General features: G+C 35.6%; 1 protein-coding gene across 1 annotated transcript; it reads right to left on the bottom strand.

Annotated features, from left to right (window-relative positions):
- Positions 1-437: 437 nt before the first annotated feature.
- Positions 438-11,228, bottom strand: entpd8 (ectonucleoside triphosphate diphosphohydrolase 8). Its single transcript, XM_016517198.1, has 10 exons — positions 11,024-11,228; positions 10,666-10,800; positions 8,700-8,817; positions 8,216-8,366; positions 6,621-6,780; positions 5,704-5,934; positions 5,271-5,537; positions 1,998-2,108; positions 1,350-1,484; positions 438-968 (listed from the first exon to the last, which is right to left on the bottom strand). Exons 2-10 carry the CDS (start codon positions 10,789-10,791, stop codon positions 774-776), a joined length of 1,494 nt encoding a protein of 497 aa, XP_016372684.1. The 5' UTR covers positions 10,792-10,800; positions 11,024-11,228; the 3' UTR covers positions 438-773.
- Positions 11,229-16,143: the final 4,915 nt, after the last annotated feature.

Raw genomic sequence — 16,143 nt, 5'->3', positions numbered from 1 at the left:
GATCAAAAGTGACAATGAAGACTATGTCGATACAAAAAATTCAGTTATAATTAAGTGATTTTTTAAAATTTTCTATTTATCAAGTAATCCTGAAAAAAAATGGTTTAAAATGGTTTTCATAAATTAAGCTTTCCCCTTACAGTAATAAATAAAACTTAATTTTTAAATTTATTTTACATTAAAAAAGTCTTACCAACCCTAAACGTTTGAAGGTAGTGTACAAACACTTTGTAAAAAGCAAAGGCAAAAAATAAGAGTAATGCTTAAGAAGAATGTCATTTCTGTATTTTATAAATATGTACAAAATACAATAATGGTTTCACACATAATAATATAATTATACATTTATTCAATGTCTGTTAAGTGCTTTAAGTGCTGAGTGGAAGTGAAAATGAATACAAACAAATAAAACAAACTATACTCGTACAATTCAAGAGTTCATGAATGAATGAAAAATCTCTGTAACTCAGTTTCATGAATTATTAGTTAACACAGACTAAATGACTGAGGTACTAGTCAGCCTTCAAAACAAGACACTACTTAAATTACTCACAAAAAGCTACATTTTGCTAGAAATGGTATAGAATGTTATAAAAACAAAGAACATCCCATCTCATTTTGTCATCATAATGTCAAAATGCATAGATTATTTCCTTGTTTGTGAGGTCTCATCTCAAATCATATCTCAAACAGTAGTCAAAAGTGTTGCTTATCAATCTTCATATCTGTTGTCTGAAATATAAGCAATAAATATTAACGTATACACACACAACTCAGTGGCTTAGATCACGGACAAACAGGATGACTATAATAAGCAGACTGAGGAAGAGGGCAAATACGATGAAGAAAATCTGAGCTGCCCATTGACTGTGCAGCACTCCTGTCACCGCTCTGGTATGTTCAGAAGGAATCATGTTGGTCAGGTTCAGCATGTAGCCTAATGTCCAACCAACATCTGTGTCTGCTACCTGTAACCATCATACAATCTTATATGAGTACAAATCCCCACATCATACTGACAGGGCAGTTAAGAAAAGCCACATACGGGAAGATTCCTAGAAGTAAGAGGTTTCCTCATACTGCTGGAGCAGAGGTCTTCTGATATATTGATTTATGTCAGGTTGAGCACATGATGTCAGTTTATGAGCTACTTCCACTGTGCTCTTGGGCAAAACAAATAACCTGGGGTTAAATTATAGTCTCTAACGATTTATGAATCACTAAGTATCCATATTCAATTTGTTAATAAGGATGGGATTGATCTGTATGCATGAAATTTATATATTCATATTACTGAACAGCTTCATTGCAGTAAAGGAAGGATTTAAAGAGATGAAACTGTTCCTTGCCTGTTTCTCAAAAGAGATTTGATCCCAGGTGTTATTGAACTTGTATCCTTTCAGGAGAATAGTCATAATATAATGAGCAGAAGCACAATAATCTTTGAGGTATTTTGCCTTGATGGTTGGATTTTCAGCGGTAAGCTGCAGAAAGAAATTACATAAAAAATGCAGCAAAAAAGTCATGAACATGGATTTAAGAATATACCAGCATTATCAAATATACTATCCACCTTATTTTTCCCGTAAGAGTGGGCATGGCCATTTATAAATTTAATGTGTCTGGTTTCGGTGTCATTCGCTTCCAGCTATTTTTAGCTGTACAAAACTGCTTGTTTTGCTGCTTGATATTGCAAACTGGTGTATTACCATATTATTTTAATGTATAATCTTAATTATGAACACACTGGTATGAAGTGCAAACAGTTTTACAGTTTAATGCACGTTATTATTCTTATCATATATTCTTATCCCTACAGCGGCTAATGAGCCGGAAGTCTCGCCCATTCACAGAAAACTGCTTGCTTCCGCATTGAAAAATAAGGTGGATACATGTAATCGTTTTGTGATTCACTTGATCACTTCTCGTCTCGTCACCAGGCGTTTTACTATAAAATGTAAGATTACAATGTTTTGTAATAGTAATTGTGGACTCACAGTGGTCCAGGTTTTGTTGCATTGTGTATCAATAGTGGAAAGAACCCGGGTCAGTGGAGCTTTTGGGACAAGTCCAAGGAACTCAAAGGTGTAAAAGTATGCAGAAAAAGCCTGAGATGGACATAAAATATAGCTGTTAAGACTTATTATGAGACATGGAAACATGAATTAAGGTAAAAAGATGATTTTGATGTGAACATCATTTAAAATAGTAACTTGTAGGCTACTTCAGTATGCTTTGATTCAGTAACTGCTCTGATAGATTCAGCTGAGTAAAGGATTTGTCAGAGTGATAATCCAATTTTTATTTATTCATTAAAACAGCTACCTAATGAGAGTCATTCTGTCAGAAATCAGACTTTATTGGTCATGTTTTTTTTTGTTTTTTGTTTTTTAAAGAACCGACTCTTAAGAGTCATTTGTTTGAGAATTGTATAAACTGGTCGCATCAAACCCATGTTCTTTCTGTGTGCAGTCCGCTAGTAGAAAGATATTTCTTGACATTATTTCATGATACACAGTATTTTTATTACATCATTTAAAGGAAAAGTTCACCCAAAAATTAAAATTCTGTCATCATTTACTCGCCCTCGTGTCGTTCCAAACCTGTATATGTTTCTTTCTTATGTTGAACACAAAAGAAGATACACTCCTGAACACAATCTTAAGACCAGGGGAAACATTACAAGTATTCGCATTTCGTGCCGGTGGATCGTTACCAGGTTGCAGAGGCGGACAGTAACTAAGTACATTTACTTGAGTATTGTACTTAAGTGTGCACACACTGTCAGAGCTGTGTGAGATCACTACCATACTGCTTTTGTGGGGGTTGGTATAGGGTGTTAATTTTTTCCCCCCGTAGGTTTTAACATTCTAAAAGCTCTTTATTCCAAAGAATACTACAAGCTAGTCAGTGTATTCAGTAGGTGTAATGTATTCAAGTTGCTTCAGAAGTATTGCAAGTATTACGTACAACAATAAAACAGTGCATTGACATAAAAAAGGAAATTTACTTTTGGTACTTAAGTACTTTTAAAAGCAAGTACTGCTGTACTTTTACTTAAGTAAAAATCTGTCTTTACAACTTTTACTTGTAATGGAGTAATATTTGACCAGCGGTATCTGTACTTTCACTCAAGTAATGGAGTTGAGTACTTTGTCCGCCTCTGCCAGGTTGTAAGTACTGCTTCAAAATGCCAAAAGAAGAAACAGGAACAAGAGACAAAAAAATAGAGAATAGGCAATTTATTGAAAACTGCATTTAAACTCAAACAGACTGTTCATCAGCTGAACAAAAGTTTAAGACCACAGCCTTAAAAAGTTAAATCGGCACAAAAATATGGCTTTCATGTCATTGTCCTTCAGGTAGCCACACTGTCATGATCTCCTGATGGCAAAGGCAAAAAGTCTTTCTGTCTTTGAACGTGGCAGGATTGTTGAGCCGCACATGCAAGGGTGTATGCAACCCGCCATCGCTGCCGAGGTTGGACACAGTAAGACAGTCATTTTCATTTCTTAAAAGATCCTGAGAGTTATGGGACAAAAAAGTCAAGTGGTAGACCCAAAAAAGATCAGGGGAACATGCAGGATGGTCCAAAAGAGCGACGTTATTCTCCTGGAAGAAGTCCTTCATCAGAGGGGGTTGTGAACTGCAGCGTTGTCCTGTTGAAAGACCCAGTCATTACCACACAGACGAGGTCCCTCAGTCAAAAGGGATGCCCGCTGCAACATGTCCACATAGCCAGCCGCCGTTTGACGCCCCTGCACAACCTGAAGCTCCATTATCCCATTGAAGGAAAAAGCACCCCAGATCATAATGGAGCCTCCTCCACTGTGCCGCGTAGAAAACATCTCAAGTGGGATCTCCTTGTCATGCCCAGTAACGTTTTAAGCCATCAGGACCGTCCAGGTTAAATTTTTCTCGTCAGATAATAAAACTTTTTTCCACCTTTCAATATCCCATGTTTGGTGCTCCCTTGCAAATTCCAAATGGGCAAAATTGTGGCGTGGGAGGAGGCGTGGCCTTTGAAGACGTTTTCTGTTCTTTAAGCCCTTCTCTCGCAGATGCTGTCTTATGGTTATTGGGCTGCAGTCAGCATCAGTAAGGGCCTTAGTTTGGGTCGAGGATCGGCCTGTGTCTTCACGAACAGCCCGTCGGATCCTCCGACGCAGTGCAGGTGATTTTTAATTTTTTTTGGTTGTACCACTTGACTTTTTTGTCCCATAACTCTCAGGATCTTTTAAGCAATGTAAAATGTCTTACTGCGTCCAACCTCGGCAGCGATGGCGCGTTGCGCGCACCCTTGCTTGAGCGGCTCAACAATCCTGCCACGTTCAAAGACAGAAAGACTTTTTGCCTTTGCCATCAGGAGATCATGACAGTGTGGCTGCCTGAAGGACAATGACATGAAAAGCCATATTTTTGCGCCGATTTTAACTTTTTAAGGCTGTGGTCTTAAACTTTTGACAACCCTCTACATTGCGAGTAAATCACTCGTCTAGGCGACTAAATGAGTCTGGCGAGTAAACAAAAAAAATTTACTAGCCAATGGCGATTATATTGCCAAGGTGTGCGTGGAGGGTTGTTTTGATCAGCTGATGAACAGCCTTGAGTTTAAATGCAGTTTTCAATAAATTGCCTATTCTCTATTTTTTGTCTCTTGCTCCTGTTTTTTCTTTTGGCGTTTTGAAGCAGTATTTACAACCTGGTAACGATCCACCTGCGCGAAATGCACATACTTGTAATGTTTTTGTTCAGATTTTGTTCAGGAGTGTATTTTGAAGACTTTTGAAGAACCAAACAGTTTTTGGTCTTCACTGATTTCCATATACGGAAAGAAATACTATGGAAGTAAATGGGGACCATCAACTGTTTGATTACCAGCATTCTTCAAAATATCTTCTTTTATGTTCAACATAAAGAAACTTATATAGGTTTGAAATGACTTGAGGGCGAGTAAATGATGACAAAATTTTCATTTTTGGGTGAACTATAACTTTAAGATATCTAATTCACATTCACAGGTAGAATATTAATTCTTATGGTGTGGCAGGAAATGATGCAATGTATATTAAATTTTGTTGCAGTGTCTGTATTTTTTCATGTCCACATTGGGCCATGTAAAATACATACGAAAAAAGTTTTTTGTTTAACTGCATCTCCCTCTCTATTTTCTTCTAACTGAAATCCAATGCTAACTATTTTTTTTCTAACTGAAATCTAATGCTACTAGTAATTAATAAAAATGATTTGATAAAGTAAGAAACACTCACAAAGAATTCGCCATTGACCGGAGGCTGATAGGCACCACTGAAGCCACATTCTGGTGAAAATGCACAGTCGGTGAGGTTAACAATGTTCTCCATTAGAGAAAGACAGAGGGATGAATTACCCGTTCCTGAGAAAAGGACTGTAGCTGTGGGGTTAAAATTGTTTGGTTTGTCCACACAAGGGGAGTTGTAGAGCTCACCCAAAGTAACATTGATGTTATATCCAACATGGTAGCATGGGTGACTGATAACAGATGATGATCCAGCAGTCTAGATAAAGCAAAGACACCATATCAGACATTCAACTGTGTCCATATTTTTACTGGTAGACACTTTCTTTTCAAACCTACATACAGTAAATGCATTGTGCTAAAACTAGTATGGTAAAACCTACATAATCTACTGAATTATGTAAGTGAACCCTTTAAAAACCAACCTTGTGAAGGTAGACCTGAAGCTTCTTCAATGCCTGGTCCTTGCCGTAGCACAAGTAGCTCTGTGTGTACACCTCATACTTGTAACCGTAGAGCTGGAGATTAAAAGCTGAAGCTGGGTTTTTCACCGGGTCTTTTGGGGTGAATGAGATCTGTGTTGATGAGCCACCGAGATCTAGAGCTCCAATAATCTTTCCTGCTTTAGGGTGGATCCATTGGCCCTCAAATGTGTGCTGCAAGGGGGAAAAAGTGTTGAGGTACAGGATGTTCTAATAAAAGCAAAGCGATTAAGCGTGATTAAGTATCATTTCTACTGTTGATTGATTGACCTAATCGAGTCCGTGTTGGCAAAACAACATGAAAAGCAAGAATGAATATAGTATTACAGCTTCCATTGTACCTATGTTCAATGGCCTTTGAAAGAATGACAAATAAAGATATCTGAGATGACAAGGTAATAACTTTACTTTAAAATTACTTATGTCCCATTGATGTTGGTTTTATTTATTTATTTATTTAAAGTAATGAACTATTGTTCTGTACACATGTATACACATTTTAATAATTTGTAACATTTTGTAAAAGTAGGTACAAAAATTTAAACTAAATTAGTAAATATATGTTTGTGTTATAAACATTTAAAAATGTTTTCAAAAGTAGACAAATATAAAAAAAATAGCAAATATTATATAACATATACAGAAATATTAGTAAATATTAAGTATTGAAATGAGAACTTATAAAATCATTATACACTCGATTTCCTTGTCTGTTAGGATTACATTTATGGTTTTTAAATAAATTAATGTGTAAAAAATTTTTTTATTAAATTGAAAAAAACCTGATCTTTATGTTTGAAATCTCTGCATTAATAGTCTATTGATCCTAATTTAATCAATGTTGGAATGACATTATTCACCTTAATTAAACTCTCCAAGAGATAGTTGATGGTGATCCAGCCATAAGCCCCCTCCTCCATGCCAGAGAGTATTCTGGCCCCTCGGAAATCAAATGGATAACTTTGGATTGTTTTGGTGACCTCTACGAGGATGCTGTCTGCTAGACTTTTGTTCTGTAAACTGTGAAACCAATGATAATTTAATACAGTTATTCAGGCCAGGGCCGGGGGATGAGTGTGAAAATAGATTTTAATTATGAAATATAATGGTTTATTTAAAATATATAGTTACCAAATGCATAGGCTTTTTTAGCATTAATATGATGCTACTATAGCAACAATTTAGGACAGTCCGTTTCACAAAGTCGCATTTTAATTGTTACATCTCTGACAAATTCCGCGCAAGCGGTGCAACTTATGCAGCACTACTGAGTAAGCTATGATGAAATAATTTTTTTCATGTTTAATAGAGGTCTAGATGATCATAGTTAGTTAATTATTTCGCTGTATTGTTATTGTTTGTTGCTGTTCAAGTTGTTCTAACTTAAAATGATGCATCTGTTAAATGGGTTGCAATGAATGTATTATGTCAGGGAATCGGTCGCAATGAGCTTGTTTCATTGTAAAGCAGACACAATTAAGTATTTCTGGTGGTTGTGCTGGTATCACTTGTCTGTATTTGTGGTAAAACTGCTGCCTAAGACATTTATTTCTTGGATGTCAAATTTTTGAATTAGGTGGCTATGCGATTTTGTTTTATTCAATACTCTGCCATCTGTATTTGCTAAGTAGCTTTTAGTATGGTTATTCACTCAGAACGCATTTTTTCATTCCACTGCTGTATTTCAATGTAAATGCGCATGCGCTAGGCCTACTCGACGTCTTGAATGCTGCGCTCTCATCTCAAGTCTTAGCAGCTTCTCGCGCATAATAAATCATTCTAAAAACACGGCGCTCACGTTCAAAGAAATTCCTTTTCCAATGGTTAAACTGGCATGGTTCGCTGCATGCACAGGTGGTTGGGCAACACTTCGGTCAGGCAGGACATCGATCATCATGGGAAGAGTTATCAGCACACATTTGGTCTGAGACATGGATCAGGCCTCACTTTAAATGGAGCTGTACATTCACGTCCACATTTAGTGCGGCAGCATTTCTCATTGTTCGGACAGTCAATGTCATGGTCACACAACTCTTCACACAATCCTTCTCCAAAGAATCTCTAAAACACGTCTCTAGACCTTGCAATTAAAAAAAAATTCCACTGACCTGTCTCGCGACCAAAACACTTATCTGTGTGAACCCTGTATTCTAATAGTTGTAGTAGTTGCAGGCAGGTTTGTTTACGGTCCGGCAAATACGGGAATGGGCCACATCGTTTTTTTTTGTTTTTTTTACTTTGTGCTATGTCATCGCCCCCTTTCGTCACCTCAGCCGCCCCCTCATCAGTGCTGTGCTGGCGCCGACTCTGATTCAGTCATGTCTCAGACAAAACACTACTTAGGAAGATCATTTAAAAATCAATGTAATCCAGTACACTGATCATTTCTGCAAATATAGCCAAATATTTTTCCATTTATATGACACATCAGTCAGTTGTTGATAAATACAGTCACCTAAGAAGCCGCATGCCAGCAGTGGCACCAAGGTACACAGGTGTAGTTTTCTGCTGTCCTTTGGGTACTGCTGCCTTGGCAACATCCAAGCATTTCTTAAGACTTTCTCCAGCTGCCGGAGGGTTCTGGACATAGCTGGATATGCCATCACCTAAAAACAATAAAAGTGTTTTGACAGTTGAGTTGTATAGCATTCTAATTGGGCGCAGGGACAGGGGTCCCAGCTATAAAAAATGAGTTTTAGGCAACATGATTTTTTGTGATGGTCCTGTTGAAACCGTTTAGTTTCTTTCAATTTGAATTTGTATTCCTTTGAAAAACTTGAACTGAATGCAGTAATATTGACTATAAAGGCATTAGATTTGTTAATGCTGTTAATGTATTAGATTCAGCTTGGACATCTTATGAGACATCATTTAATTGCTGCAAAATGTTATAATGTTACAGAACAGAGAGCTGGTCAAGTTTGCAGCACTGTACTCACCATCCACATCGCAGCTCTGTTTCTGAGAGACTATTCCAGTGTTGTTCTCTTTGTTCCCCAACCACTGGTACAGGAAAAGCGCCGTGTGAGTAGAGCCGGCATCAAACACAATCCCATACTGATGAAGTTAAACAAAGAGTCCCATAAATTTGATATAGCGGTGTGCTTACTTTGCTGAGAGAAACACACCCTGAGAGAAAATGTTCGATTGTAATTATATTATACCACCACAGGATTAATGAAAATAGGTTGTGTTGAGGAATTGTGTACAATTTATTTTGTTGTTTGGTATAATTGTGGTCTTAAATGATATAGGTCCTACATATTATTCAAGTTTTTTACCATGGATTGTTTTGCGAGACATAGGCTACATAATAATGTGTGAAATACATAATGGGGTTATGCACAACAAACTTCCTATTCTGTAAAACAGGTTAGATAATTTCATGTTCAAGTCTTTTGTATGTGTTTTGTTAAATATGGAGCTGTTTTACTAAAGATGCATTCAAAGGAGATACCAAAGATGATCATAACCAATATCCATGACATGTAAATTGATATCTAAAAAGTTTTTTTTTCTTCTTCTCATTAACATTTTGATTTTAAAATTGAATAATAAATAATAAAATGGCATAATAAAATAATACAATTTATTTGAATAATAAAATGCCAACATTAAAACAAATAAGCTAGTTGATTACCGTAAAAGTCCATAGATATCGGCATCAGTTCACACTTCTGTTAACACTTTCTTGACAAGCGAATGCAATGAGATCGGTTTTCTGTTGTTAGGTGATGTTTGATATATTAGATATATTAAAATAACTTAATAAATAACTTCATATAGTAACTTCATATAGTTATTTTTGTAACACTTTACAATAAGGTTCCATTTATTAACATTAGTTAATGCATTACATATCATGAACTAATAATGAACAATATACTTTTACAGAATTTATGCTAACACTTTACAGTAAGGTCTGATTAGTTAACCTTAGTTAATACTTCAGCTACAATGAACAATATATTTGTTATAGTATTTATTATTGCTAAATATTAGTTAATAAAAATACAAAGGTTTATTGTTAGTTCATGTTTACTCAGGTCAATTAACTAATATTAACAGATACAACTTTGGTTTGAAATAATGTATTATTAACTGAGAGCATTAACTGAGAATAATAAATGCTTTAAAACACATATAGTTAACTAATGTTAATAAATAGAACCTTATTGTAAAGTGTTACCGAATGTATTACTTTAGGTTAATGTTAATTTCAACAAATTCTAATATAACAACTTGAAAATGTTAACATGTATAGTTAGTTGTAAAGTGTTACTGTTATTTTTGATGTTTGTTTTTAAAAGGTTTCTATTTTAAATGATTAATAATATGAGTTAAATGTACGTCCTTAAAAAAAATCTAAATTCTACTCATGAATATCTTATAAATAGACACATTGTGTGAAGTCAAAATGTTATCACTAGTGCATGTGTTGACACATAAGAGCTATGTGTTCACGAATGCAGGTTTAAATGTCATGACCCGATCCTATTTCCCTTCTTTCCCCCTCTACTTTCCTGTCTCTTTATTGCCCTCTTCAAAAGTGCTCATGCATAAATTTTCATTCACCTTCATAGCTCAAACGGTAACCTTTGAAAAGTTTAACATAAAAAATAATTTATTTTAAATGTTTCAAAGGCAACAAATTACAGATGTGACTAGTCTGGTCTAGCTACAACTGTCATCAGCTGCTATCAACAGATTTTTTGTTGATATAATATCAGATAAAGCAAATACTGACATCTGCTTTGGATGATCTGCTTCTAATAAACAACAGGCAGTGCAATCAGACATGAAAAATATTCATGAGGAGTATTTCTTTTACAATTCGGAATCGGATTAATCTATCAAAATCTATACAAAAGCAGATCTTAACTGACAGTTGAACATCTTTTACACCTGTGTTGAGTATGGCTGATCCAAAGTCTGATGATTAGCAAGAGAAAGAACCAAAGCGATGATGGTTGTACAAGCTACGGCTGCCATTGCAGCACCCAGCAATAAAGCTTTCATCTGAATTGCCATATCTGCAATCTGTCCAGAAACAAAACAAATAAGCACTACAGGTACAAGGATGATCCACAAATATATAAAGTTCATTTTATGCATGCCAAAGTTAAGCAGTCACATTGATGCATTAATTTGTCATAGGTTTGTTTACACTTCACATGCTCATTCAAGTCTACAAGTTGTACATGTTCAAGAGAATCAATTATTAACTGAGATCTTCAAATCAGATAGAAAGCAAGTGTTTTACCTTCTTCCCTCTCCTTTACCTGTCCGGATGAACTTTCTTATTGAACACACTGTGGCTATACGTGTTGATAACGCCACACCTTTACTCCAGCCCGGACCTCTGGGAACTGAAGTTATACTCCCACTTCCCCAGTATATCTTCAGCTCATTACACACACACACACATAACACATCCACTAACTTTTCCTCTTTCACACACAGTTACTAGGTACCCTACCACACTCAGACACACACCCTGAGGTTTACAACCTTAACGCTTCATTGGACCAAATATTCTCTCTTATTTTTATGTCACAAGTTGAATCATTTTCAGGAAGTTTTCTTAAAGAATTTGACAGGATGTCCTCTGATATGTGGGAACTGATAAACAACCTTATCTGAATAGAACTGAAAGCATGCACTAACCTCATTCACCAATAACAACTGTAACTTAATAACTAATCTCTCTTTGACTCTGTTGTGTTAAAGTCCTTGGTTTAACAGTGTAGATAGAGCACTCACAAATTTACACAGACGGATTTTACTGAAAAGCACCATTATTATTATTATTTTTTTTTTTTTACCATTTTTAGAAGAATATTGTTACAGGATGAACCTCTTTCACACTGTTAGAAATCTGGTTAAACTATGATATTTAGTAGAATAAACGTGATTAAAACATAAAAGTTTAAGTAATTATTTAAAATAACAAGAGAGTTGAGTAAACTTGAGTGAATACCACTCAGAGAAGTTGAAGCATACATTGCAAATCAGTTACATGAAAGCCGGTATTGCTAACCAAGTCACGGTTGTTGTTATCTGTTATAAATATCATATTTTCAAGCCTCATCTTTTTAATTTAGTCATTAACTATTTTGTGCTAAACTGCTAATCCAGAGATTTTTTTCTGTGGAAAAAAATAAAGGTCTTTATTTTCGAAACATTCTTCAAAATATCTTTATGTTATAAATACTAGGCTATATGGACTTTCAATAGTCTTTTAAATGTCCACCAATAAATTGAAACCAGCAAAAACGGAAAATTCCGGACTAAATGTTAAAATACATTGGTCCGTTTTTTTCTTCATCAGTTTTCTTTCTTAATAAACAAACAAACAAATCAATAAATTATTCAAAACTCAACAGTAGTTGGATGATGATTGGATATTTCCTTCACTGACTCGCATGCAGTCTGGAATTCCTTTTTTCCTATGAGAAACGTAATGTAATTTGTAATATAGACATACATAAATCAAGGCATTAATATGTCCTAATAGTACTAATAAACATCCAATAGCCTATGCTAGTAATATACATGCTAGTAACAAGCAACTAGTTAATACTAAATAGTGTTGCATAATCTAAAGTGGATACCACATTACTAGCATAAACAAACTGTGCATTTCTATGGAAATGGTTGATTAGATTCGGAACACGTGTGACAAACACTCTCGTGTGTCCTTTTAGCTTAATCGCCTCAGCATCCTGATTGAGGGATTTGCAGCTAACCATGTATTTCCACACAAAGAAAACTAATCGCTCACGGTCACGGTCCATTTTAAATTAGCGAGAAAAAAAGACACGGTTCGGTTGGGACGTATCGTAAATCACCACTTAAATCTGGTATGAATACCTTCTGCTGTCATAAACTGTTGTTCTCAATCACGCAATCACACCTGTTGCTCACTCCCTTATGTGTTCAGATGTTCACGTTTTGAACATTCGAGCCTGCAAACAATAGAGACAAGTAATAGCAGTAAATGGCAGGTGCATAAATATCTGTTCGATAATCCTGTGGGTACCGTGACACTCACGTTGCTTGAGCCACATGAATGTTCAGTTCATTATGAGCAGCAAAATCAGTTGCAACAAGTAGAATGACTGGTGACTTTTTGGTGATTTGTTATTTGCTGTAACTATTTTCTTAATTAGTCACATTCAGCAATGCAACAGATTTGGTCTGTAAAATTCTCCACCCTAATATTACATATATTATGCAGTGATTCTAAGAAAATAAAGGGCATTATCAGATTAAAGGTCATTATACTCTGTCACATCCTTGTGGTTTTGGATGGCCTTGACAACTTTGTTATGTAACTTAAAGGGGTCATATGATGCGATTTCATTTTTTCCTTTCTCTTTGGAGTGTTACAAGCTCTTGGTGCATAAAGAAGATCTGTAAAGTTGCAAAGACTAAAGTCTCAAATCCAAAGAGATATTCTTTATAAAAGTTAAGAGTCAGCCACACCTACCTAAAACGGCTCATTCGAACACGCCCCCACATATCTACCTCACTATGTGGGAAGATTTGCATAACGCCGCCCAAATGTTCACGCAAAGAAAGAAGGCGTAACTTTTATTCTCGCTGTAGTTTTGTTGTTGCCGCCGCCATGTCGTGAAGACGCTGTGTGCTTCGTTGTGATAGCGAAACTACTTTGTTTGGTCTTCCAAAAGAGGACGATATCGCTTCGTCATGCCTAGAGCTGATCTGTGCTGGTCGCTGAGGGAATACATCAACTTCGTGCTGTGGATTGCCGGCACATTTTATGGAGGACTGTTTAACGTTACTGATCCTGGGAGAGTAACGTTAGACTAAAATGCCAGCAGTTCTGACTCACGTAAGTACGTTTTCATTTAAAGGATTTGCCACTGATGATTCAAACGCGAGTTTTGGGCAGTGTAGAATAGCACTTGTTGTTTGTCATTTCTCTGATCACAAATGCAGACATGGTTTTATGTTTACGCAGCGCAATGCAAGGCAATGCGTAAAAAGACAGTATAAGTCATTATAATCAGTAATTATGTCCCCACTGGATGCAACAAATGCCTCGTTTGTAATGGGTTTTAATGTTTTTGTCTCGTCGCTCCGGCCGGGACACGGCATCAACAGTATGGTGAGGGGCGTAACATTTCCGTCTCACGCTTGAGGTATTCGGCCAATCACAACGCACTGGATAGCTGGCCAATCAGAGCACACCTCGCTTTTTCAGACCGATGAGCTTTGTAAAAATCGACGCGTTTCAGAAGGCGGGGCATACAGGAGAAACAATAATGTACAGTATGTGGAAAATAATGTGTTTTTTTTTACTTTAAACCGCATAAACACATTTCATTACACCAAATACACAAAATAATGTTCTTTTTAGCAGCATCATATGACCCCTTTAAATGCATTTATATGCTAAAAATGGGAAGAAAACAATTGCATACCTCTTTTTAGAGCTCTTTTAGAATTATAAAAAAGGATCTTTGAAACAGTTTCTTGTGAGGGCATTTGCTCCTGTGTTCCCTATTTGGTAAGACATTAAGAAAAGGTTGAACTATGGGCGTATGTGTACACAATATTGCGTCATACCATATACAGTATACTTATTTTCATTTCAAACAATTCAATGCAGTTTTATTTGTACAGCACATTTCATAATACTGGATAAAGTAGGATGAGGAAGAAGCTTCTTCCTCTACCAGGAACATATTTAAATACATTTCCATTTTCCATTCCAGCAAAATAGAAGTTGAAAGCTTCATTTCTATTCCATTGAATAATTAGTTTGGATGTTTTTGTTGAATTATTTTCCTTAGTGGGAAAACTTCAGGACGCTATGGCTACAGAGGGCATATAAAAATGAAAGAGCAAAAGCAATATGAAATAGAAGAAAAGAAAGACCATGACTATGTATGTATGATAATAATGTGATAAAAATAAAAGTATGTATGTATGTATGTATGTGCATATATATTTTCTACAAAAACTATAATGTATATGTTGTCATTATTTAATTTTTTATAATACAGTCATTACAAATGTTCCATTTCTTATGAAATCTTACTAAATTTGTATATAGATATTTTCTGTTTTCTAGCATTTTTGCAAATACAATTAGTTGAATTCATCTTTTAGCTGGTGATACATTGCATGCTGTAGCTGTTAATAATCTAAAACAGTGCTTGTCAGACTTTGCCAAACTTATCTAATAGACCTGATTCATCTCATCAGTACTAGACTAATGACCCATGATCTATGATAAGTGTGTAATAAAGATTAATTAACATACAATGTGAATGGCATAATTATATTTGCTGCTTCATAGAAATTAAAAATGGTTTAAAAATAGTAAATCGTTTGTCATTTTATTTGAGGATTTTTCTCTGTCCAAATAAACTTTAAATTAAATTCAAATGCATTCCATTATTAAAGTGTTCAGTGCATTCAATGCAATGTTTAAGGTAGAATAATAATTTAAATTATTTGTTCTTCCTGTAATTTTAAGGAGAATGTGCAGGTCTGATTTGATTCCAATGGTAAATACAAATGAATGTTAAAACCAAGGGTGCTGCTATGGTTTCCGGGCCCCCTGAACATCATTGACTCGGGCCCCCTCCCGCGATCGCGTTCCACGTTCCCGGGCCCCCTCTCCCTCGCTGGGCCCTTGGAATCGTCCTAACCTCTCCCCCAATACGGCGCTTGGTTAAAACATAAACTTATACCAATTATGCCAATAAGCCAACGTGTACATGTAATAAACAGTGTTGTTATATTGGGGACAGGTCATAAACTGTTGAGCCACACCAAGATTTATACTTGTTACCCCATTACACTTCTTTATCAGCACTCTGTCAGATTGTTCAATGTGCAAACTATGTAAACCATTAAATATTTTATAATGTCGTTTTTGTATGTGGGTTAATTTTGACAGGTCGACTATGTGTTATACAATAAATAATTGTGACAAAAGTGAAGGTCAAAGCTTTGTTTTAGCTGGTGTTTTTCACAATGGAGAAGACTGTTTGAATAGACCAGCTTCCCGACAGTCTGAATGAACACGCTTTATATTATTTGTTCAACATTTACTTTGTTTACCTGCTTAATTTCATTATGACTGCCTTTAGGCTGCAGCATTACAGAATACACATATGCATTGTGTGAACTGTATAATATTTACTTATTTTGTGCATTTATTGTAATGTGCTGCTCTATCAATATGATGGCAGTGGTGTAATTAAAGGCATATGGCAGGCTGGCACACAGATCTTTCACAATATCTCTACATACTTAAGGATTAACCCTATTTAACCCTTTTAAAAGAAATGCTGACTTCACTGTTTTACACTCATCTCATCAAATCATTTGTTTTTATATCTT

This window comes from Sinocyclocheilus rhinocerous, unplaced genomic scaffold, assembly GCF_001515625.1.
Source record: "Sinocyclocheilus rhinocerous isolate Xijiao unplaced genomic scaffold, SAMN03320098_v1.1 scaffold1710, whole genome shotgun sequence".
NCBI lineage: Eukaryota > Metazoa > Chordata > Actinopteri > Cypriniformes > Cyprinidae > Sinocyclocheilus > Sinocyclocheilus rhinocerous.
This window is presented reverse-complemented; position numbering and strand designations above follow the sequence as displayed.

Bases quoted from the DNA above. Each gene is read 5' to 3' on its own strand.
- entpd8 (XM_016517198.1), bottom strand. From the start codon at position 10,791: ATGGCAATTCAGATGAAAGCTTTATTGCTGGGTGCTGCAATGGCAGCC. The intron at 8,367-8,699 runs GTGAGTACAGTG...TATTGTTTTTAG, and splicing joins ACAGAGCTGCGATGTGGATG to GTGATGGCATATCCAGCTAT. The intron at 1,485-1,997 runs GTGAGTCCACAA...TTCTTTCTGCAG, and splicing joins GCAACAAAACCTGGACCACT to CTTACCGCTGAAAATCCAAC.